The sequence below is a fragment of the Neolamprologus multifasciatus genome, chromosome 19 (genome assembly GCF_963576455.1).
Source record: "Neolamprologus multifasciatus chromosome 19, fNeoMul1.2, whole genome shotgun sequence".
NCBI classification, from domain to species: Eukaryota; Metazoa; Chordata; class Actinopteri; order Cichliformes; family Cichlidae; genus Neolamprologus; species Neolamprologus multifasciatus.
Genome location: NC_140457.1, coordinates 6070430 through 6096029, shown reverse-complemented (window position 1 = coordinate 6096029; position 25600 = coordinate 6070430). Strand labels below are relative to the sequence as shown.

The 25600-nt window shown below is 42.3% G+C and overlaps 3 protein-coding genes and 3 long non-coding RNA genes across 6 annotated transcripts in view; 5 read left to right on the top strand and 1 right to left on the bottom strand.

The window, feature by feature from the left end:
* The window catches only part of nrde2 (NRDE-2, necessary for RNA interference, domain containing), a 43265-nt gene that overhangs the window by 17521 nt on the left and 144 nt on the right, over window positions 1-25600 (top strand). The window lies entirely within an intron of this gene.
* Window positions 18-510, top strand: LOC146495824 (uncharacterized). Its single transcript, XR_014871293.1, has 2 exons — window positions 18-262; window positions 344-510. It is a non-coding gene; the product is annotated as an uncharacterized LOC146495824 (long non-coding RNA).
* Window positions 8737-9248, top strand: LOC146495823 (uncharacterized). The gene is made up of 2 exons (XR_014871294.1): window positions 8737-9021; window positions 9111-9248. It is a non-coding gene; the product is annotated as an uncharacterized LOC146495823 (long non-coding RNA).
* Window positions 12748-14706, bottom strand: LOC146495822 (uncharacterized). Its single transcript, XM_085144238.1, has 4 exons — window positions 14697-14706; window positions 14420-14592; window positions 14288-14377; window positions 12748-14135 (listed from the first exon to the last, which is right to left on the bottom strand). The coding sequence occupies exons 1-4, from the start codon at window positions 14704-14706 to the stop codon at window positions 12915-12917; spliced, it is 1494 nt and encodes a 497-aa protein (XP_085000364.1). The 3' UTR covers window positions 12748-12914.
* On the top strand, window positions 14852-18545 carry LOC146495821 (uncharacterized). Its single transcript, XR_014871272.1, has 2 exons — window positions 14852-16087; window positions 17274-18545. It is a non-coding gene; the product is annotated as an uncharacterized LOC146495821 (long non-coding RNA).
* On the top strand, window positions 21602-25353 carry LOC146495820 (uncharacterized). The gene is made up of 2 exons (XM_085142732.1): window positions 21602-25151; window positions 25216-25353. Exon 1 carries the CDS (start codon window positions 21669-21671, stop codon window positions 24258-24260), a length of 2592 nt encoding a protein of 863 aa, XP_084998858.1. The 5' UTR covers window positions 21602-21668; the 3' UTR covers window positions 24261-25151; window positions 25216-25353.

Here is a 25600-nt window from a genome sequence, read left to right as displayed (position 1 = left end):
CGCCCTGACCGGTCGACCTGCCAATGTGTGTATATTTGTGTGCGTGTGTGTCTCTCCTATCGCCCTGTCTTCCCCTCCGGCTCCGCTGTGTGTTAGGAGGTAACCTAGCAACAGGCTACCTCCGACCCGGAAGTGCTGTCGCCCGGAGCTGCCGCACCTGCAGTCAATCCACCAGCTGCTGCCCATCAACTACCATCTTCAGCAGGGCTACTTAATGGTGTGGCTGAGCGACAGACAGCGCTGGAGTATTGCACTAAGCCTGGTAGTGTTTCCAATCGCTAACGTTATTGACGTACTGTCTGATCTTCGTACTCATTTTGCTGTCGTGTGTGTGTTCACCCAGGGATTGACGGAGGATTTACGGACACAAAGGAAGCACTTGGAGGAGAGACGGGCACTCACTACCACGCACGGGCTTACACGGAAGGAGGGACGCACTATCACCATCGTTGCATATTTGAACTGTTGTCACCTTGCTGCACTGTAAATAAATGCGCTGTCATTATTTCTGAGCTCCGCGCCTGAGTCCACTCTTTAACAACCGTGACAACTTTCCTGTTTTCAAATATTGGTTTAATGTTAAGAGATATATTCTAAAACACTTCTTCAGCTGAGAATCAGAGAGGAGAAACACACAGTTTGACTTGTTGCTTAGTGTAACGGAGGGAAGGTGATGTTTTTCAGTGTTCGTTTAAAGGAGGGGAAACCTTCCTCCAAAACGGACAGAGCAGTGGAGCCGCCAAGGGAAAGCACACAACTTTAAAACTGTATAATTAAAATATAATTTATTATATTTAAATAATTAAAAATGTAAAATGAATTAAAACAACCCTGGCCAGGGGACAACACAATAAAAATCAATAAAACACAACATTAAAATCCGGTGGCGTCCGCCACGATATAAGAGTCACTAAAAAGTTAAAAATCCAGCGGAGCGGTGCAGGAGGGGAACCCGGCGGCGTCCTCGCCTTCCTCCCCACGTTCTGCGCCCCGGTGCGCCCGGGTGGGCAGAGCTCTCAACTCCGCCCGCCGCTTCTTTGTAACTGTCACTCGGCACCGGCCCGTCTCGTCGCCTCCAATTCTCTGCAGACGCGTACTCTGGCCTCGTGTTGCTGCAGCAATCGGCCCGCTCGCTCTGCGTCTCTCGTTGCCGGCTCTGTATCCTCCTCTCTCCTTGACGCCAAGCTCCCCCAGCCTTATGTGTCCCTGCGCACTCTGTAAATTACTACTGCCGTTCCTCTCAGGTGTGTCAAATTAATAAAAAGGGGGAAACGGGTGGAGTCTCTCCAGGACGAATTGACGGATGCAACCAAAACATGCGGCATAAATACAAACACTCCACAAGATACAAAACATGCAATATAAAAAATAAATAAGCACACTTCACATTAAAACACAGCAAAGTAAAATAACATCCGTCTTCCCCTGGATGACATTAGCAAGGGCAGCTCTGAGCTCTCGCACGAGAGTGAGGGCTCAGGGACTCGCAGCTCTGAGACTGCCCTGGTCTTTATTTTATACATCAGTGGGTGTTTGTTCCTTACATTGGAATGTGGATGTGTGTGTGTGATCAGGGTTTGTATATGGACGCAGTGCAGCTGTTCCCTCATCACCTGCAGGAGTTTGTAGACCTGTTGACAGAGAAAGAACTGCGAGTGCGACTGCCTTTAGAAGAATTGGACATACTGCTGGAAAACTGAGCACACACACAATCTTAATTCAAGTGTGTGTTCAAATTGTCAAATTTGATGGGAAGAAAAGGACAAGCACAAAGGCAAACTCTACACATATACAGCTGCAGTAATTTGAGCAAAGAGCTGGGTTTTGTTTTTTGGGGGTGTTTTTTGTATAAAGTGACACAAAATGCTTTAATTGCCACAACAAACCACTAAAACTGTATTCCTTTTTACTTGATATTGTCAATAAATACAAGATTGATCTATGTGACATGCCTTAAAAAAACGAGTAAAATTGACAGTTTATACCGGAAGTTGTTACATTCCAACTTATTAAGAAAAACTCTGTGGAAGTGAGAAAGGAAAACGCTGCCACTCGGCATATTACCATGTTGCCACCTCTTAAAGAGTTTTTAATATATTTTTTAATCATAATAAATCAAGTAAGGATTATATTTTCTTTTCTTTGTTAACAAAACATCTACTGGACTGCGGAGTAAATGGGGACAAACTTGCAGGATAAAAAATAGACGAACTCTGCTGTGTTTCCGAGTAACCGTATTATGGAGAGAAAAAGAGCAACAAAATTCAAAGTGCGGCCGACATGACCGCAGCCGAACACGTGAGAGCTCACTGGACCAGTTTCTCGTTGATTCACAAGTCCAAAAGTTTAGGAAGACATCCCTCTTTTTATGTGTTCTCCTTTGAACTTGTACAGTATCTTAACTCAATTAAGAACTCCACTAACCCAAAAGTTATAAAAACTATTGGTGTTTGTGAAAAAATTAAGATCTTTCAGTCACTTTATTCTTTGGCTTGATCAGTTACTTTCCCCCTAGCATATTTATATTGTTGTTTCTGAATACTGTTCTTGTATTTTTTTATCTATGCATACAATTCTTTTGTAAGTACAACACCATTATTGTGGTACTGTTTAATTCCATTTTTGTATTGTACTGATGTTTAAATAAAGGTTTAAGGAAAAAAAACAGTTTTCTTCTGCCACGCGCATCCGAGTTACGAGCTTAACGCGGGCGGTTGCGCATGCGCGAATTCTCGTGCATTCGAACGACTTACCTCATAGAAGGTTTTGATGTGTTACGTCAAAGAAGTCATTTAATGTGGTTTTACTTTGAACCGGGAAAGTCCTTAAATAGGAGCCAAGCGAAGTCAAAAAGTTATCACTACCAGAGACCCCCTCGACAGTAGTTACATGTCAAACTTACCACGCTCTTTATATTCAGAAAGTTTAGCGTTTCAAGAAGATTTTAACAGAGAGAATCCGTGTGAAATAACAATGTCTGCAACACAGGATTATAATACTCAAACCCCACTGGTCGTATCACCAGATGAGCTGTCACCGATTATCGATAACGCCTTCAACAAGCTCGATGATGTACAGTGGACTTTAATAGAAAATGGAGCTTGGGATTCTGATATTCAAGCAGTTTTGGCTGATATGATTTCTGAAATCATACAGATCACCTCAGTCAACATTTTGAGACGTGCTCTTCCCGTCATTCAGAGCGATGCATCTGCAGAAATAGAAACAAATCCATCATTTGGCGACTCCATCTCAATCACTATTGCAAACCTGCTCAATATCCCAAAGCAGATATGTGGCAGTGCTAAAAAGCTGACAAAGATGGTTGAGGAGGAGATTTCAAATAAGGTCAAATATATAGTCGCCCTGGTCAGAGAGCGCTTCAATTTACCATCAGACCCCGCTGTTTACGTCAGTGGGGCAATTCGTAATATTAGAAAACTGCGTGTCATGGTTTCTCATGCTCTCTCATGCTTGAAAAGATATGCAAGTAAACTGAAATGCCCGTGCATGGGAAAGGAAAGCGATTCAAGTGAGTCTGAGTCCAGCAAAGATAGCATTGAGTCCAGCATCTCAGTCAAATCAGCCACCCAGGAGGTTAGTGAGATTCTGACCAAATGGTGTCAAGATTCAGATTTTACAGATGATGAATTATCGGATGATGACAGCGATATGGAAATTGAGCCACCTGCTAAAATAGAGCAACTTTCAGAAAAGAAAGAAAGTTCAGAAAGTGGCGAATGTGCAGAAGCTGAAAGGCAGGCAGAAAGTATTCCACCTGAGACCCCAGTAGAAAAAATTGCAGCTGACATTGTCAATATTATACTTGACAATCTCCAGTGCACTGACACTGATTATTCTTGTCACAGTGAGAAATGTACCTCACCCAAATCTGGATTCAACGGGGGAATCATCTTTGATAAAGTGAGAGAGTTTTTTACCTCACATGCTCGTTCTGCACCGCAAAAATCACGCAAACTGCATTTTTCCAAGATTGCAGGAAAACATTTTGAAAAGATGAAAGGGGAGCTGAAAACAACAGTGAAGAAGAGCAAAGACTATTTTATTAGTCTGTCAAAGGTAACCCACTCCCCTGAAACTGAGAGAACGGGTTCCCACGACAGTATGAGTGTCAGCCTCCCAGGTTCAGCATGCGAAACTCCTCGTTCAAATTCTAGCATGTCTGTCCGTGCCCCTTCTAGAAGCTCATCTACTCTGGGAAACATGATAAAATCTGCTACTCCAACTAGCTTTAATGTCATCAAATCTGAAATTAGTGACATATACAGCGAGTTCACAAAAGAGAAAGAACATGACATTATCCAAGAAAGGCTCGAAAACATTCAAATAAGCGAGAAAGTGAAGAATTTCTCGAGAGAATTGACAGAGAAACTGTACGACCATTTAATGATAAGTCGTATATACCAAATTCCCACAACTGTTATGGGTAGAAGTCTATCAGACTCCGTCATCTCCAAGACACCACAGCAAGTAGCTGAATCCAGAGTTTTCTTTTCTCCTGAAGTCCTCTATGTAATCATAGAAGACGCAGTTGGAAAGTTTTTGCAAAAGATTCTGCTTTTGGTTGATGGTGAAACAATAGATGAAATTGTTCAGAGCGAAAAAGTGTCTGATGCTGTTGAAGAGATCCAAAAGGTCATTGCAAAGGGACAGAAACGGGCAAGAGACACAGAATCAGACTATTCTCAGAAAAGTGTCAGAGAATCTAAAAAACCCTGTCCTTCTAGACCAGCGTCTCTGGAAAAGCAGGTCAAGTCACCAGAGAAACGCTCAACATCCTCTTGTTCAAGTTCAACACCAGTTCTCGAGAGGATGGAGGAGGAAATGTCTGGAAAGTCAGAGGACAGATTCTCAGAGGACATACCCTCGGAAAAGTCTGAGGAGAAATTCTTGGAAAAGTCTGAGGAGAAATTCTTGGAAAAGTCTGAGGAGCAAACCTCAGAAAAGTTAGAGGAAAAACTGTCTGAAATGTCTAAAGAGAAACCCTCAGAAAAGTTGGAGAAAAAGCTCTCAGAAGTGTCAGTGTCATCTCAGGCAGCATCCGAGAACCTTGCCATGTGTCTTATAGCTAGACTCGTGGCTCAGTACAAAAAGAGCCTAAAAAAGCCGCTTTCATTACCTAACAAAGCTTTAGGAGACATCATTGAACATCTCAACAACTTGGTGCAACCTGAAATCAGCATTGAGGAGTCTATAACAAATCTGGACAAGAATGTGAGTCAATTGACCAAAAAAATGTTTAAAGGACTCGTCAAGGAGTTTGGCTCCACAGAACAGGTCATGAATGCTGCTTTTGCAGGTGATAGTTCATTTGATGAGGCTATTTTGAAGCATTTGAAAATCAATTTGGGTGTCCTCACAAGTCCTCCAAAAAAGTCCAGAATTGCCAGGTTCTTTGCAGCAGTGGGAAGAGCTATTATGAAACCCTTCAGATGCTGTTTTAAGGGCAGCGATGACTAAAGACCTTGACTTTTCCACTGCCTTGCTTCAAATCAAAATTCCTAAAAGTCTTTACAGTTTTCCTAAAAAACTATTATATCTTCACTGTGTCTCCTTTGTGTTTTCCATCGTACCCAGCCAGCCGCAGCAGATGGCTGCCCCTACATGAGTCTGGTTCTGCTGGAGGTTTCTGCTTTTTAGAGCAGTTTTTCCTCCCCACTGTCGCCAAGTGCTTGCTCATAGGGGATCATTTGATTGCTGGAATTTTCTAAAGATGGTGTTTTGAACTGTAAGGTGGAGGTCCTACAGGCCCTCCACCTTACAGTTCAAAACACCTTCGGGAGACTTCTTAGTTAATTGGCACTAAAATTAAATAAAAAAAAAAAAATACAAATTAAAAACAAGTTGACTTTTGTTGTCTTTTCTTGATGTCAACCACAAATTAAAAAAGTGTAGCATATGTATACTCTGGTCATCAGTACTTGTATTTTAATGTATTACAGTATAATTTGATATAGTGATCATTCTGTGTCAAAACCAAACCTTCTGCTCAACTGTTCACAATGGAAAAGTTTAACGTTTATAATGTTTGCTGTAAATTTTAGCTTCATATATCAATTCAATTCAATTCAATTCAATTCAATTCAATTCAATTTTATTTATATAGCGCCAAATCACAACAAATGTCGCCTCAAGGCGCTTCATAGATACAGAGAAAAGCCCAACAATCATATGACCCCCTATGAGCAAGCACTTTGGCGACAGTGGGAAGGAAAAACTCCCTTTTAACAGGAAGAAACCTCCGGCAGAACCAGGCTCAGGGAGGGGCGGCCATCTGCTGCGACCGGTTGGGGTGAGAGAAGGAAGACAGGATAAAGACATGCTGTGGAAGAGAGACAGAGATTAATAACAGATACGATTCAATACAGAGAGGTCTGTTAATACATAGTGAGTGAGAAAGGTGACTGGAAAGGAAAAACTCAATGCATCATGGGAATCCCCCGGCAGCCTACATCTATTGCAGCATAACTAAGGGAGGATTCAGGGTCACCTGGTCCAGCCCTAACTATATGCTTTAGCAAAAAGGAAGGTTTTAAGCCTAATCTTAAAAGTAGAGATAGTGTCTGTCTCCTGAATCCAAACTGGAAGCTGGTTCCACAGAAGAGGGGCCTGAAAACTGAAGGCTCTCCCTCCCATTCTACTTTTAAATACTCTAGGAACAACAAGTAGGCCTGCAGAGCGGGAGCGAAGTGCTCTAATAGGGTGATATGGTACTACAAGGTCATTAAGATAAGATGGGGCCTGATTATTTAAGACCTTGTATGTGAGGAGCAGGATTTTGAATTCAATTCTGGATTTAACAGGAAGCCAATGAAGGGAAGCCAAAACAGGAGAAATATGCTCTCTCCTTCTAGTCCCTGTCAGTACTCTTGCTGCAGCATTTTGGATTAACTGAAGGCTTTTCAGTGAGTTTTTTGGACATCCTGATAATAATGAATCGCAGTAGTCTAGCCTGGAAGTAATAAATGCATGAACTAGTTTTTCAGCGTCACTCTGAGACAGGATATTTCTAATTTTAGAGATGTTGCGCAAATGGAAGAACGCAGTCTTACATATTTGTTTAATATGTGCGTTGAAGGACATATCCTGGTCAAAAATGACTCCAAGGTTCCTCACAGTGTTACTGGAGGCCAAGGTAATGCCATCCAGAGTAAGAATCTGGTTAGATACCATATTTCTAAGCTTTTCAGCGCCGAGTACAATGACCTCAGTTTTATCTGAGTTAAGAAGCAGAAAGTTAGTGGCCATCCAAGTCTTTATGTCTTTAAGACATTCCTGCAGTTTAACTAATTGGTGTGTGTTATCTGGCTTCATGGACAGATAGAGCTGGGTGTCATCTGCATAGCAGTGAAAATGTATGCTATGTCTTCTAATGATGCTGCCTAGGGGAAGCATGTATAATGTAAACAGAATTGGTCCTAGCACCGAACCCTGTGGAACTCCATAATTAACCTCAGTGTGTGAAGAGGACTCTCCATTTACATGCACAAATTGGAGTCTATTAGATAGATATGATACAAACCACTGCAGTGCAATACCTGTAATACCTACAGCATGTTCTAATCGCTCTAATAGAATATTATGGTCAACAGTATCGAATGCTGCACTAAGGTCAAGAAGGACAAGCACAGAGATGAGTCCACTGTCAGAGGCCATAAGAAGATCATTTGTAACCTTCAATAAAGCTGTTTCTGTGCTGTGATGAACTCTGAAACCTGACTGAAACTCTTCAAATAAACCATTCCTCTGCAGATGATCTGTTAGCTGTTTGACAACTACTCTTTCAAGGATTTTTGATATGAAAGGAAGGTTGGAGATTGGCCTATAATTAGCTAAGACTGCTGGGTCTAGAGATGGCTTTTTGAGTAAAGGTTTAACTGCAGCCACCTTGAAGGCCTGTGGTACATAGCCGATTATTAGAGATAGGTTGATCATATATAAGATCGAAGAATTAATCAATGGCAGGACTTCTTTGAGCAGTTTTGTAGGAATGGGGTCTAAAAGACACGTTGATGGTTTGGAGGAAGTAATTATTGAAGTTAACTCAGAAAGATCGATTGGAAAAAAAGAGTCTAACTTAACATCAATGGAACTAAGAGTAGCTGTAGATAATATTACATCTGTGGGATGATTATTGGTAATTTTTTCTCTAATGATAAAAATTTTATTTGTGAAGAAGTTCATGAAGTCATCACTAGTTAACGTTAAAGGGATGGTTGGCTCAACAGAGCTCTGACTTTTTGTCAGCCTGGCTACAGTGCTGAAGAGAAACCTGGGGTTGTTCTTATTTTCTTCAATCAGTGATGAGTAGTAAGCTGTTCTGGCTTTGCGGAGGGCTTTCTTATAAAGCAACAAACTATTTCTCCAGGCTAAATGATGATCCTCTAAATTTGTGACACGCCATTTCCTCTCCAGATTACGAGTCATCTGCTTTAGGGTACGTGTTTGAGAATTATACCACGGGGTCAGGTACTTCTGATTAGAGACCTTAGTTTTCACTGGAGCTACAGTATCCAGAGTCGTACGTAGTGAGGAGGTGAAATTATTAACAAGATAATCGACCTCTGTTGGGGTAGCGTTCAGATAGCTGCTCTGCTCTGTTGGTACAGGGCATTGACGATGATAACAGTGGCTGGATTATATTCTTAAACTTAGTTACAGCGCTTTCAGAAAGACATCTACTTTGATAAAGTCCACTCATATCAGATACTTTTGTCAGGATCTGACGGCGCCCTGACCGGTCGACCTGCCAATGTGTGTATATTTGTGTGCGTGTGTATGTGTCTCTCCTATCGCCCTGTCTTCCCCTCCGGCTCCGCTGTGTGTTAGGAGGTAACCTAGCAACAGGCTACCTCCGACCCGGAAGTGCTGTCGCCCGGAGCTGCCGCACCTGCAGTCAATCCACCAGCTGCTGCCCATCAACTACCATCTTCAGCAGGGCTACTTAATGGTGTGGCTGAGCGACAGACAGCGCTGGAGTATTGCACTAAGCCTGGTAGTGTTTTCGAGTCGCTAACGTTATTGACGTACTGTCTGATCTTCGTACACATTTTGCTGTCGTCATTGACGGAGGATTTACGGACACAAAGGAAGCACTTGGAGGAGAGACGGGCACTCACTACCACGCACGGGCTTACACGGAAGGAGGGACGCACTATCACCATCGTTGCATATTTGAACTGTTGTCACCTTGCTGCACTGTAAATAAATGCGCTGTCATTATTTCTGAGCTCCGCGCCTGAGTCCACTCTTTAACAACCGTGACAACTTTCCTGTTTTCAAATATTGGTTTAATGTTAAGAGATATATTCTAAAACACTTCTTCAGCTGAGAATCAGAGAGGAGAAACACACAGTTTTACTTGTTGCTTAGTGTAACGGAGGGAAGGTGATGTTTTTCAGTGTTCGTTTAAAGGAGGGGAAACCTTCCTCCAAAACGGACAGAGCAGTGGAGCCGCCAAGGGAAAGCAAACAACTTTAAAACTGTATAATTAAAATATAATTTATTAGATTTAAATAATTAAAAATGCAAAATGAATTAAAACAACCCTGGCCAGGGGACAACACAATAAAAGTCAATAAAACACAACATTAAAATCCGGTGGCGTCCGCCACGATATAAGAGTCACTAAAAAGTTAAAAATCCAGCGGAGCGGTGCAGGAGGGGAACCCGGCGGCGTCCTCGCCTTCCTCCCCACGTTCTGCGCCCCGGTGCGCCCGGGTGGGCAGAGCTCTCAACTCCGCCCGCCGCTTCTTTGTAACTGTCACTCGGCACCGGCCCGTCTCGTCGCCTCCAATTCTCTGCAGACGCGTACTCTGGCCTCGTGTTGCTGCAGCAATCGGCCCGCTCGCTCTGCGTCTCTCGTTGCCGGCGCTGTATCCTCCCTCTCCTTGACGCCAAGCTCCCCCAGCCTTATGTGTCCCTGCGCACTCTGTAAATTACTACTGCCGTTCCTCTCAGGTGTGTCAAATTAATAAAAAGGGGGAAACGGGTGGAGTCTCTCCAGGACGAATTGACGGATGCAACCAAAACATGCGGCATAAATAAAAACACTCCACAAGATACAAAACATGCAATATAAAAAATAAATAAGCACACTTCACATTAAAACACAGCAAAGTAAAATAACATCCGTCTTCCCCTGGATGACATCCCCCCACACTGAAATATTAGCAGTCCCTACTAATGCTCCATCTCCCTATAACGCTCTGGTGGAATCCCACGCGTGGTCCTAGTGGACCGCCTAAAGGACATACCTGAGTCACTCTGGTGAGATGACACACAGTCAGTAGGGGGTAAAAACCCATAAAACACTGACACTGGGAAATCCGAAGGGCCTGTGGTCGGCTCCTCCGTAGGAGGGGTAAAGTCTGGTTGAGGAGCAATGCACACTTTTAAGGCATTCCTATGTAAAGTTTGTATATTACCCCCCTTTTCTGGTTTGACCTTATACACTAAGCCCGTATCTCCCACCTGTTCCAGCACCACATACGGCTCAGGAGACCACCAGGAACACAGTTTTCCTTTGCCCTGTCTGTTTCGGTCACGTACCCAGACTCTCTCCCCGGGCAACAATGGGAGGGTACAACCTCTCTTCTCATACTGGCTTTTGTGTTGGGAGGCCGCACTATACATCCTCTGCCCAGCCAAACGGTAAGCTAGGGAGAGTTTCTGTTGATGAGAACACACCCACTCACTTACATCCTGCCTCGCCTGCTGGGGGGCCACGCCTAATGCCACGTCCACGGGAAGTCTCAAGTGTCGACCAAACATCAAATAGGCAGGCGCATAACCTGTGGAACTATGGATAGTATTGTTATAAGCATGGACGAGTTCTGGCAGATTTCCTACCCACTGACTCTGTCTTACTGATTCTAGTGAGCGAAGCATGTTTAATAGGGTCTGATTGAAACGTTCTACACTACCATTCCCTGCAGGGTGGTAAGGTGTCGTGTGGCTTTTAGTTATACCATAGGTATCACAGAGCTGTTTCATTAATGCAGATTCGAAATTAGACCCACGGTCAGAGTGGAGTCGGCCTGGGCAACCGAATGGCTGTATCACATACTTCCACAAAGCCTTTACTGTAGTCTCTGCTGTTTGGTTTATTGTAGGGATAGCCCAAGCGAACCGTGTAAACAGATCAGTAACCACAAGTATGTTTTGATAAGTGTCAGTGGGCCGGCCTAAGGACAGAAAATCCATGCCTACAACCTCCAAAGGGTATGAAACTGAAATAGGGTGCAGTGGGGCCCTAGGTTCTACCCTCTCCTTTTGTAGACTACAGGGGACACAACCCAGATGAAACTGACGTACCTGTGCTTCCATGTTAACCCAGTAGAACCGCTGCCGTATCCGAGAGAGGGTTCGATCTACCCCCGCATGGGCAGCAGCCTCATGGATTTTCCGCCACACCTCATGGCACCTGGAACTAGGACACACAACTTGATAACGAGTCTCCTGGGTATATTCGTCCAACACTTTACGGCACAGTATTCCATCTTTAATAAAAAGTCTTTTTTGTTGCTGTAGGAGTCGTCGCACACCATGTGACAATGTCTGACGTTCTAGCTTTGTGGGTGCGACCTGGGCTTCCAGAAGTTGCTTTACCACTTGAATATCTGGATCACGAGATTGTGCTTCTGCCCAGTCACTCCCCTCTACCTCACAAGTCAGTTCAATGGCTGCTGAAGTGACTCCACGCTCTGATCCAGCCCCCTCCAGGTGCTCTGCTGGGACAGTGGGGAATCGAGAAAGGGCATCAGCATTAATATTGCTCTTACCCGAACGATACTTGATCTCGTAGTCGAAAGAGGCCAGCTGGGCAACCCAACGTTGTTCTACTGCGCCCAAGCGAGCAGTCTGTAAATGGGCCACAGGGTTATTATCAGTATACACAACGAATCGTGCACCAGTCAGATAGTCTTTAAACTTTTCGGTAACTGCCCACTTAAGGGCTAACAGCTCCAACTTGAAGGAACTATAGTTGGCGTCATTCCGTTCCGTGTGGTGTAAGCTTCTGCTGGCGTACGCTATTACCCTTTCTTGGCCCTCTTGAACCTGGGCCAGAACAGCTCCCAGCCCGCGACCACTGGCATCAGTATACACAATAAATGGAAGAGAGTAATCTGCGTATGCTAAAACAGGTGCTTGCGTTAAAGCTGCTTTGAGGGCCTCAAATGCCCTTTGACATTCTGGGGACCACTGCACTTTGCGACGGTCTGTTTTCTTGTTTACAGGGACCCCTGTCAATAATGCATTTAAAGGGCGTACGATTTTAGCAAAGCCGGACACAAAACGTCTGTAGTAGCCAGCCAGGCCCAAAAAAGATCTGACTTGTCTGATGGTATCAGGGACCGGCCAATCCATAACTGCAGAAATTTTATCAGGGTCTGGTCTTACACCACACTTATCCACTACATGCCCCAGAAATTTCACCTCCTGTTGCAGGAACTTGCACTTGTTCGGCTGTAACTTCAACCCATGGCGCCACAGCCTCTGAAACACTTCATCTAGATGCTGTAAATGAGACGAAAAGTCAGGTGAATAAATGATAATGTCATCTAAGTACACCAATAAAGACTCTGCAATCTGTCCACTCAAACAGTGCTGCATCAGCCGTTGAAATGTAGTGGGTGCATTGCACAGACCAAACGGCATCCACTCGAACTCAAACAACCCGACTGGGGTAGTAAAAGCAGTCTTTTCCCTGTCCGTCAGGTCCATTTGGACCTGCCAGTATCCGCTGGCTAAGTCCAGGGTGGAAAACCACTGCGCTCGAGTAAGGCTTGTCAATGTCTCTTCTATTCGTGGCAGAGGGAAAGCGTCTTTATGTGTCACCGCATTCAATTTTCTATAGTCCACACAGAACCGCCAGGTGCCATCTTTTTTTTTCACCAAAACAATGGGTGCGGGCTACAGCTTTCCCGGATAACTCCCTTTTCCATCATATCTGCCAAGAGACTCCTCATTTCTTTATACATTGTAGGGGGCAAAGGACGATACCTCTCTCTAATGGGAGCTGCATCACCTGTGGGGATACAATGATGCACCAGGTCAGTCCTCCCAAAATCTTCGTCATCTTTAGAGAACACCTTCTCCCATTTAAGCAATAAAGCACGTAGCTCGCCCTGTTGCAGTTCAGACAGGTCAGATCGTTCAATCAGTTTACTCATCTCCTCAGGTAATCTCTCCTCCTCCGTGGGGGCACCACTGTCGACCAGAGCCACCTCCACCACACCATCCATCCCAAGGGACAGGCTCAGGTCCTGTGAGCCATGTACGTCGGCCTCATCCACGCAGGATAGCTTTCCCAGTTTCTGGTAGCGACCTATAAAAAGAGGATAGGGGTGTGGGTTACAAATCCTCACTGGCACTCTCCTGGCCCTTACCATAACAAGGGTTCTCGCCACCCCCACATCAGGGGTATCAGGCAGTGCCTCCACCAGGGCACAATAATCCGTTCCTTGCGGACCCGTCTGAGCCCGGCCCCACACCATTATTTCACTCCTCGGGGGAACTTTAATTTTGCGTCGGCCAGCTAGCCGTACATACCCCACCATTCCGTCCTCCACTGTACTTGCTTCTATCCGTCTGCATGTTGCGAAGGCAGTCCTCCAGGCCTGTTGATTCGTTAATTGCTGTGGGACAGGAGCAGTCTTTTCCGGCCACTTAAATACATTCCAACAGGCAGTCACAACATTCATACCAACAATCAGTGGGTGCGTACAATGGTCATCTTTTACCACCACAACCCCGCGTCCAGGAACCTTAAAACCTTCTATTTCCATGTCCAGGACAGCATAGGTGGTATAGGGAATTTCCAGACCATTGGCGGCTCTCAGCTTAAAGGCGGTTGGAGTTTTCTCAAGCTTAGCCTGGGAAAAATGCTCATTAAACAAACTCTCCTGGATCAAAGTCACTTGTGATCCTGTATCTAACAAGCCTTGAAGCTCCACCCCCTCAATCACTATCTTCACTGTTGGACACTGCCCAATAAATGTTTCTGTGGCCCTTAATTCCTTAGGTGAACCAAAAGCCCCCGCCCCTCGGACCTCAGCAGCAGGGTCATCTAGTTTAAACTTGGCTGGGAAGACATGGAGGTCTGGCAAAACCTAGCTATATGTCCTGCTTGGTTACACCTCCGACAGATAGGCCGACCTTGCGCATCCCAGCTAGCATTCGATTGTCGCAGTCTTCTCCTAAACTGAGGTGCAGGCGGAAGAGTAGCTACAGCTGGCTGAGTGGAGCCTCTAATTTCTCTTACTAGCTCTTGTGCCAATCCCTTCATTTGTGCCTTGACATCCTCCAATATCTCCTGCTTTAACACCTCTCTCCAATCTTCTTTCTGTTCATCCTTAAAAGGAGCATGAGACTTATTTACAGACAGGCAGGTTACCTCAGACTGGGGCTGTACATGTTCTGAGTCTAGCAGCAGTGCCTCCTGGCGTATGGCAGCAAAATCTTGATCTGGGTTACGCCGCACATAGACCTTCAGTGCCTGACTTACAGGGCCCTCCCGCAATCCTAGCAACAATTGATCTCGCAGGGCTGCATCAGAGGGGACATTATCTGTAAAAAGAAATCCGTAAAAATACAGTACAATCTACTGTATAAACGTGAAGGAATTTTCCGTATTAATAATTTACAGGTATTTTTCTGTATTTCTCAACTACTGCAATGCATTGTGGGAAAAAGAACCCGAAAAGGAGGGAAAAGTAAGCGCAAGAGCAGCCGTTAGGCTTCTTTCAGGCTTCATGTGGATTTTGAACTCTGAAGTTGGAGAAACTGCCTTCAAATTTCTGTGGTAAGTATTAAAACTCATGTTTCCCTTTATTAAAATAATGTTTTTTAAAAGACTCCACGTTTTTATTTAGAAAGAAATGTTAATTTATTTGTTAACTGGTTTCGGCTGTCTCCAGACAAGTCAGGAATATTTTGCTGACTCATTTTTTAAAATAAGTGTTATTTAGGTTTAACATGACTTAAGCTTTCCATTTTAGTTAATGTTAAAATAATTTTTACTGTGATACCACCAGTTTTGCCCTTCAGTGGCTGAACAAGTTTTCATATTATAGTTAGCTGTCTGTGTCTCTCTGGGTATTACACAGCTGTGACTGCTAACTAGCTAATTAGCGAAAGTCAGCGATGTGGATAACGGGAAAAGTGAGAAATTTATGGTTCTAGAAATTATTCTAGGACTCTAATAAGTACTGTATCAATACCTGTGTTTTACAGTTGGCTCTACTGTACACTTTAAAGGGCTTCAGGCAAAGTTACATTAACCCTAGTTTATTTAGCAAATGCTAATGTTAGCCTCTGATTTGGGCTGCTAAAGTAAATACTTTTAGCTAGCTGACCAGCATAGATTATTTCGGTGGTTAACAGACTGTAGTGGTAATATTATTGAAAGTATAGTTTCACCTCAGCACATTTACAATTATGTCTATTTTGTAGCACATAGAAATGTTTAGTTAATATTTACAGACATACACATTTTCCCTGTAACTGTGTTTTTACTCCAACATTTGTTGAAAATGTAATTTATGAAATGCTGAGCAGCATTTCTAGTATGTGGAATATTTTTGTCACCCACTGTGCTAATGTGATTAAATACTAATAATTATTACTAAAAAAAATTCAATAATAAATCAATAATACCTATTTCTCGATTGAACTATAATGTAAGCGCAGTGCTGGTGTGCAGGGTATTTATATGCCTTGTGGGGGATGCTGACATATTATAAACTTTTGTGTCTATATCAAGCTTTTAGCCAAATATAAGCAGAGATATTTGTATCTTTCTTAAAAATCCAGATCCTTACAGATTATTTGAGAAATGGATCAACAGCTATCACTACTTGAAGCACTCTAAGTCCTGCAGTGGAAAAATATCCCTTATTTCACCTTTGATCACACACTTTGGTTTTCCAGTGCAGAGCAATGGCCAAGAAAAGGAAAGACTTCCCCGAGTGGAAAAAAAAGATGAAGATACAAGCTGGTGATGAAGAGCAGCTGGTCTCAGGAAATGAAGAAAAACCCTGATCACCTTCTCTACAGAAACAAGGTGAGTTTAATGTTGTGGTTGATTTAGTTTTTCAAGGTATGTATGTTACTTTAATTATAAACTGCTTTTGTTGCAACCGAATGGTGTTATATGTATGCAACTCTACGTGAATTATAATCCTTTGTAGGGCTGTGTGATATGACCAAAATCTCATATCCCAATATAAGACATATGTCTCCTGATAACAATATATATCACAAAATAGTGCATTTTCTGTAAATTCTGTGATTTAAAACGTTTAAATGGCCGCCATTTTCTTTCCGAGTATTTATTACACGGCGTGCTGCGAGGAAAAGCCTGTTCTAACGTTTGAGTCTAAGGATTATTTTGAGCACCTGACGGCTCTTTTTTGCTTTTCATTCGTAAACTCTCTCAAAACTCTTTCATGTGATTCTTGTGTTGGTGGTTAAAGAGGTTTGTTGTGTTTGAGTGGTGGTGGGGACCAGTTTGTGGCATAGTTTGCATAGTACAGTTTTCTGGGGCGTGTCAGACTTTTCATAACCAAACCATTTCCATTGCCCCTCGTTTAACAATAAGGTCCTCGATTTGTTTTGACTGGTCCGTCTGTTTGGAGCTAGCTGGTTCTGCCTCATCCTTGCTGGCCATGCTGGTATTCTCTGTGCCTTCATCTGCGTGGTGACTGTAAGCGCCATTTATAGTCACTTCATGTTTTTATTTGAGGTCATTTGTTTGATGCCTATTCTGAAAATTTGTATGAGAATAATGTATATCATTTCAGTTTATTTTGAAAAGTCTCAACAGAAACTTGAGCTTTATTGTGAAAGGTTTATGTGGAAAATAAACAAGCGGACAGTGGAGCCACACAATGGTTTTACCATCATTGTTGGTAACGAAAGTACACGTAAAAACAGTCACTTGTCCGTCCATAGTGTGGTTATTGTAAGTATAAGAGAAAGAGAGAACTTTAAGAAATAATATAGCAACTACAGTGACCATCAAAATCATGAAAAAAATATTGCCGAAAACAGTTTATTTTGCAACACCACAAAACAAACAATAGTGTATAATATGAAACAATAGACATTTTTATATCATCATCTGATATATATCGTCATATCGCACAGCCCTAATCCTTTTTTGTTTATGTTGTTTATGTTCTAGGTAAAAAAAATATAAAAATACAAACTTTTTAAAAGTGTCTTGTTGTTTCTCTTTTTTTCCTCAGAATAAATTGCAACTAGTCTCAATGGCTGACATGGAGGAGCAACACAGCGACACGTTAACCCCGACTGCTGCAGTTCCTGTATGAACTGAGCAACTCTGAAAATCCAAGGAAAAGCTGAGTGTATTATATTTAAAGCTCAGATGGACCTTGATGTACTAACATGCAGGCAGCATTCAGGACTTTGTCACACTGGTATATGAAGAGTGGTAACAAGACTTTGTAGTAATTTGTCTTACTATTGTCTTATTTGTTGTGATTTAGGGTCTGTGCGCACAAGCAGAGATTTTTGTTTGTAACCATAACCTTGTTTTCAGAGCCTTGTCTAACATTTAATGGTCATGAAATATGTCAGACTTTTTCCTCTACTTAAACAGCTAAGAGCATTTGAACACCGTGGAGAAAAAGGTGTGCATTAAGGATTTTGAACTATGATGTTTAAGTGTTGTCACTGCTGAGGATTCGTGGACACAGATCCTTATTCACTACGCTGCTGTTTACAGTTTAACTTTTCATCAGAACAAGCACTTCTAATTGTACTTTGCTCCTCACTGACAAAACAAGTCCAGTAAATACACTTTTATCTTTAAGTTTGGGACAGTAATCTGTCTTAATTTATTTTGTGTTTTAGTTATCATATGGGGAAAAGTCCTGTGGTTATCCATCCGTCCTGTTCGAATAAACCCAAAGTTCAGAAACATCTTCTTTAGATCTGTTCAGTTTTGGCACCACTTAAACAGTCAACAAATTTTGACTCAAGTATGTTATAGTATGTAAGGTAAAGACCCCAAAGAGTTAATCTCAGACAAATGTTCACACAAATGTGAATTGCATTCACTTCATTAATGAAGTGAATGCAATTCAGTAATCAAAGGTGTTTGGCTATAACTGACTACATGTGTATACTGTATCATAAGTGGACAGACATGGATGTAAACCACACCTTAACCATTTGGCTGAGACAAAAGGCAGTGATTCTAACTAAAAGGTACTCTGGATATTATTAAATGTGAACATATCGTTAAATATGACATTTTTTGTTTGTCAGGTGTCCTGTTTGAAGAAAACACTTGGTAGCCACTTGAATGAATGTAAATAAACACATTTACATGAGGGCAACCTGATTTCAAGGAAATAAAAATGCTCAAATTTGAAAGCTTGTGAGTTATTTTGTTCATGTATCAGCTGTTTAGTCGTTTTATGACAAGATGGATGCTGTCATTATATTTTATAATGTGTTTGAGTTAAGGAGAATAAAAGAATATTTAACATTCATTGTACCAATGTTGTTGTGTACGAAGCACAAATTAATTTAAGTTTTAATTTGTAAATTTTTGAGTACATGGTGTACTAGGTTGTAATTGCATAGAAATATATGTTTAAGGATATAAAGAACTATATTTAATGAGTTACAGTGAAAAGAAGTGTTTGGAAATAGTAATATAAACAGAAATTTCAATTTTTCTATTAACGGAAAATATCAGTTAATGATACAGAAATTATACTGTGAATAAACGGAATTTTCCGTTTTATAGCTGAAGGAAATGTCCGTAAATAGTACAGAGAGTATACTGTAAATCTACAGAATTTTCCGTTTTATCATTTACAGAAAACTCCGTCAAACGTCCGTAAAAAAACAGAAAATGTACTGGCAGAAAATTACCAGGACATTTTCCGTTTTTCTACGGAATTTTTTTTTACAGTGTGGGTCATGCTTTCGCAACCTACAGTATAATTCTCTCAACCGCAAAATAAAGGAAGATACGGTTTCACTTGGGTTCTGAGTGCAACTAAAAAACTGTGACCTAAGAACTGGGGTGGGGACACGATCACCATATAAAGAGTCTAAAAAGGAAAAGATTTTTTGTACTTGGTCTCTTTCACTGGGTTCAAGAACACTGACCTGACGTTTAGCCTCACCTGCTAGCGCTCCCAACACAATAGCAATAATATTAAAACACAATAACTTTCCTCGCTTCAGGCAAATCCTGTGATCCCAGCAGCCCCCGCATCTGCTCCTTCCAATCCTGATATTGCACATCTTGATCAGGCCCTTTAAATTTCGGCAGCCACGGGGCTCCGGGATATAAAGGCATCATCATCTTTGCTATTCCCCTGACTAACCCAACTGCTCTTGACTCCGTATCCTGTCAAAAATGCCAATTATGTAACGGAGGGAAGGTGATGTTTTTCAGTGTTCGTTTAAAGGAGGGGAAACCTTCCTCCAAAACGGACAGAGCAGTGGAGCCGCCAAGGGAAAGCACACAACTTTAAAACTGTATAATTAAAATATAATTTATTATATTTAAATAATTAAAAATGCAAAATGAATTAAAACAACCCTGGCCAGGGGACAACACAATAAAAATCAATAAAACACAACATTAAAATCCGGTGGCGTCCGCCACGATATAAGAGTCACTAAAAAGTTAAAAATCCAGCGGAGCGGTGCAGGAGGGGAACCCGGCGGCGTCCTCGCCTTCCTCCCCACGTTCTGCGCCCCGGTGCGCCCGGGTGGGCAGAGCTCTCAATTCCGCCCGCCGCTTCTTTGTAACTGTCACTCGGCACCGGCCCGTCTCGTCGCCTCCAATTCTCTGCAGACGCGTACTCTGGCCTCGTGTTGCTGCAGCAATCGGCCCGCTCGCTCTGCGTCTCTCGTTGCCGGCGCTGTATCCTCCTCTCTCCTTGACGCCAAGCTCCCCCAGCCTTATGTGTCCCTGCGCACTCTGTAAATTACTACTGCCCTTCCTCTCAGGTGTGTCAAATTAATAAAAAGGGGGAAACGGGTGGAGTCTCTCCAGGACGAATTGACGGATGCAACCAAAACATGCGGCATAAATACAAACACTCCACAAGATACAAAACATGCAATATAAAAAATAAATAAGCACACTTCACATTAAAACACAGCAAAGTAAAATAACATCCGTCTTCCCCTGGATGACATTAGCAAGGGCAGCTCTGAGCTCTCGCACGAGAGTGAGGGCTCAGGGACTCGCAGCTCTGAGACTGCCCTGGTCTTTATTTTATACATCAGTGGGTGTTTGTTCCTTACATTGGAATGTGGATGTGTGTGTGTGATCAGGGTTTGTATATGGACGCAGTGCAGCTGTTCCCTCATCACCTGCAGGAGTTTGTAGACCTGTTGACAGAGAAAGAACTGTGAGTGCGACTGCCTTTAGAAGAATTGGACATACTGCTGGAAAACTGAGCACACACACAATCTTAATTCAAGTGTGTGTTCAAATTGTCAAATTTGATGGGAAGAAAAGGACAAGCACAAAGGCAAACTCTACACATATACAGCTGCAGTAATTTGAGCAAAGAGCTGGGTTTTGTTTTTTTTTGGGGTGTTTTTTGTATAAAGTGACACAAAATGCTTTAATTGCCACAACAAACCACTAAAACTGTATTCCTTTTTACTTGATATTGTCAATAAATACAAGATTGATCTATGTGACATGCCTTAAAAAAACGAGTAAAATTGACAGTTTATACCGGAAGTTGTTACATTCCAACTTATTAAGAAAAACTCTGTGGAAGTGAGAAAGGAAAACGCTGCCACTCGGCATATTACCATGTGCCACCTCTTAAAGAGTTTTTAATATATTTTTTAATCATAATAAATCAAGTAAGGATTATATTTTCTTTTCTTTGTTAACAAAACATCTACTGCGGAGTAAATGGGGACAAACTTGCAGGATAAAAAATAGACGAACTCTGCTGTGTTTCCGAGTAACCGTATTATGGAGAGAAAAAGAGCAACAAAATTCAAAGTGCGGCCGACATGACCGCAGCCGAACACGTGAGAGCTCACTGGACCAGTTTCTCGTTGATTCACAAGTCCAAAAGTTTAGGAAGACATCCCTCTTTTTATGTGTTCTCCTTTGAACTTGTACAGTATCTTAACTCAATTAAGAACTCCACTAACCCAAAAGTTATAAAAACTATTGGTGTTTGTGAAAAAATTAAGATCTTTCAGTCACTTTATTCTTTGGCTTGATCAGTTACTTTCCCCCTAGCATATTTATATTGTTGTTTCTGAATACTGTTCTTGTATTTTTTTTTTATCTATGCATACAATTCTTTTGTAAGTACAACACCATTATTGTGGTACTGTTTAATTCCATTTTTGTATTGTACTGATGTTTAAATAAAGGTTTAAGGAAAAAAACAGTTTTCTTCTGCCACGCGCATCCGAGTTACGAGCTTAACGCGGGCGGTTGCGCATGCGCGAATTCTCGTGCATTCGAACGACTTACCTCATAGAAGGTTTTGATGTGTTACGTCAAAGAAGTCATTTAATGTGGTTTTACTTTGAACCGGGAAAGTCGTTAAATAGGAGCCAAGCGAAGTCAAAAAGTTATCACTACCAGAGACCCCCTCGACAGTAGTTACATGTCAAACTTACCACGCTCTTTCAATTCAGAAAGTTTAGCGTTTCAAGAAGATTTTAACAGAGAGAATCCGTGTGAAATAACAATGTCTGCAACACAGGATTATAATACTCAAACCGCACTGGTCGTATCACCAGATGAGCTGTCACCGATTATCGATAACGCCTTCAACAAGCTCGATGATGTACAGTGGACTTTAATAGAAAATGGAGCTTGGGATTCTGATATTCAAGCAGTTTTGGCTGATATGATTTCTGAAATCATACAGATCACCTCAGTCAACATTTTGAGACGTGCTCTTCCCGTCATTCAGAGCGATGCATCTGCAGAAATAGAAACAAATCCATCATTTGGCGACTCCATCTCAATCACTATTGCAAACCTGCTCAATATCCCAAAGCAGATATGCGGCAGTGCTAAAAAGCTGACAAAGATGGTTGAGGAGGAGATTTCAAATAAGGTCAAATATATAGTCGCCCTGGTCAGAGAGCGCTTCAATTTACCATCAGACCCCGCTGTTTACGTCAGTGGGGCAATTCGTAATATTAGAAAACTGCGTGTCATGGTTTCTCATGCTCTCTCATGCTTGAAAAGATATGCAAGTAAACTGAAATGCCCGTGCATGGGAAAGGAAAGCGATTCAAGTGAGTCTGAGTCCAGCAAAGATAGCATTGAGTCCAGCATCTCAGTCAAATCAGCCACCCAGGAGGTTAGTGAGATTCTGACCAAATGGTGTCAAGATTCAGATTTTACAGATGATGAATTATCGGATGATGATAGCGATATGGAAATTGAGCCACCTGCTAAAATAGAGCAACTTTCAGAAAAGAAAGAAAGTTCAGAAAGTGGCGAATGTGCAGAAGCTGAAAGGCAGGCAGAAAGTATTCCACCTGAGACCCCAGTAGAAAAAATTGCAGCTGACATTGTCAATATTATACTTGACAATCTCCAGTGCACTGACACTGATTATTCTTGTCACAGTGAGAAATGTACCTCACCCAAATCTGGATTCAACGGGGGAGTCATCTTTGATAAAGTGAGAGAGTTTTTTACCTCACATGCTCGTTCCGCACCGCAAAAATCACGCAAACTGCATTTTTCCAAGATTGCAGGAAAACATTTTGAAAAGATGAAAGGGGAGCTGAAAACAACAGTGAAGAAGAGCAAAGACTATTTTATTAGTCTGTCAAAGGTAACCCACTCCCCTGAAACTGAGAGAATGGGTTCCCACGACAGTATGAGTGTCAGCCTCCCAGGTTCAGCATGCGAAACTCCTCGTTCAAATTCTAGCATGTCTGTCCGTGCCCCTTCTAGAAGCTCATCTACTCTGGGAAACATGATAAAATCTGCTACTCCAACTAGCTTTAATGTCATCAAATCTGAAATTAGTGACATATACAGCGAGTTCACAAAAGAGAAAGAACATGACATTATCCAAGAAAGGCTCGAAAACATTCAAATAAGCGAGAAAGTGAAGAATTTCTCGAGAGAATTGACAGAGAAACTGTACGACCATTTAATGATAAGTCGTATATACCAAATTCCCACAACTGTTATGGGTAGAAGTCTATCAGACTCCGTCATCTCCAAGACACCACAGCAAGTAGCTGAATCGAGAGTTTTCTTTTCTCCTGAAGTCCTCTATGTAATCATAGAAGACGCAGTTGGAAAGTTTTTGCAAAAGATTCTGCTTTTGGTTGATGGTGAAACAATAGATGAAATTGTTCAGAGCGAAAAAGTGTCTGATGCTGTTGAAGAGATCCAAAAGGTCATTGCAAAGGGACAGAAACGGGCAAGAGACACAGAATCAGACTATTCTCAGAAAAGTGTCAGAGAATCTAAAAAACCCTGTCCTTCTAGACCAGCGTCTCTGGAAAAGCAGGTCAAGTCACCAGAGAAACGCTCAACATCCTCTTGTTCAAGTTCAACACCAGTTCTCGAGAGGATGGAGGAGGAAATGTCTGGAAAGTCAGAGGACAGATTCTCAGAGGACATACCCTCGGAAAAGTCTGAGGAGAAATTCTTGGAAAAGTCTGAGGAGAAATTCTTGGAAAAGTCTGAGGAGCAAACCTCAGAAAAGTTAGAGGAAAAACTGTCTGAAATGTCTAAAGAGAAACCCTCAGAAAAGTTGGAGAAAAAGCTCTCAGAAGTGTCAGTGTCATCTCAGGCAGCATCCGAGAACCTTGCCATGTGTCTTATAGCTAGACTCGTGGCTCAGTACAAAAAGAGCCTAAAAAAGCCGCTTTCATTACCTAACAAAGCTTTAGGAGACATCATTGAACATCTCAACAACTTGGTGCAACCTGAAATCAGCATTGAGGAGTCTATAACAAATCTGGACAAGAATGTGAGTCAATTGACCAAAAAAATGTTTAAAGGACTCGTCAAGGAGTTTGGCTCCACAGAACAGGTCATGAATGCTGCTTTTGCAGGTGATAGTTCATTTGATGAGGCTATTTTGAAGCATTTGAAAATCAATTTGGGTGTCCTCACAAGTCCTCCAAAAAAGTCCAGAATTGCCAGGTTCTTTGCAGCAGTGGGAAGAGCTATTATGAAACCCTTCAGGTGCTGTTTTAAGGGCAGCGATGACTAAAGACCTTGACTTTTCCACTGCCTTGCTTCAAATCAAAATTCCTAAAAGTCTTTACAGTTTTCCTAAAAAACTATTATATCTTCACTGTGTCTCCTTTGTGTTTTCCATCGTACCCAGCCAGCCGCAGCAGATGGCTGCCCCTACATGAGTCTGGTTCTGCTGGAGGTTTCTGCTTTTTAGAGCAGTTTTTCCTCCCCACTGTCGCCAAGTGCTTGCTCATAGGGGATCATTTGATTGCTGGAATTTTCTAAAGATGGTGTTTTGAACTGTAAGGTGGAGGTCCTACAGGCCCTCCACCTTACAGTTCAAAACACCTTCGGGAGACTTCTTAGTTAATTGGCACTAAAATTAAATAAAATAAAAAAAATACAAATTAAAAACAAGTTGACTTTTGTTGTCTTTTCTTGATGTCAACCACAAATTAAAAAAGTGTAGCATATGTATACTCTGGTCATCAGTACTTGTATTTTAATGTATTACAGTATAATTTGATATAGTGATCATTCTGTGTCAAAACCAAACCTTCTGCTCAACTGTTCACAATGGAAAAGTTTAACGTTTATAATGTTTGCTGTAAATTTTAGCTTCATATATCAGATACTTTTGTCAGGATCTGACGGCGCCCTGACCGGTCGACCTGCCAATGTGTGTATATTTGTGTGCGTGTGTATGTGTCTCTCCTATCGCCCTGTCTTCCCCTCCGGCTCCGCTGTGTGTTAGGAGGTAACCTAGCAACAGGCTACCTCCGACCCGGAAGTGCTGTCGCCCGGAGCTGCCGCACCTGCAGTCAATCCACCAGCTGCTGCCCATCAACTACCATCTTCAGCAGGGCTACTTAATGGTGTGGCTGAGCGACAGACAGCGCTGGAGTATTGCACTAAGCCTGGTAGTGTTTTCGAGTCGCTAACGTTATTGAAGTACTGTCTGATCTTCGTACTCATTTACGGACACAAAGGAAGCACTTGGAGGAGAGACGGGCACTCACTACCACGCACGGGCTTACACGGAAGGAGGGACGCACTATCACCATCGTTGCATATTTGAACTGTTGTCACCTTGCTGCACTGTAAATAAATGCGCTGTCATTATTTCTGAGCTCCGCGCCTGAGTCCACTCTTTAACAACCGTGACAACTTTCCTGTTTTCAAATATTGGTTTAATGTTAAGAGATATATTCTAAAACACTTCTTCAGCTGAGAATCAGAGAGGAGAAACACACAGTTTTACTCGCCCGAGAGTGAGGGCTCAGGGACTCGCAGCTCTGAGACTGCCCTGGTCTTTATTTTATACATCAGTGGGTGTTTGTTCCTTACATTGGAATGTGGATGTGTGTGTGAGAT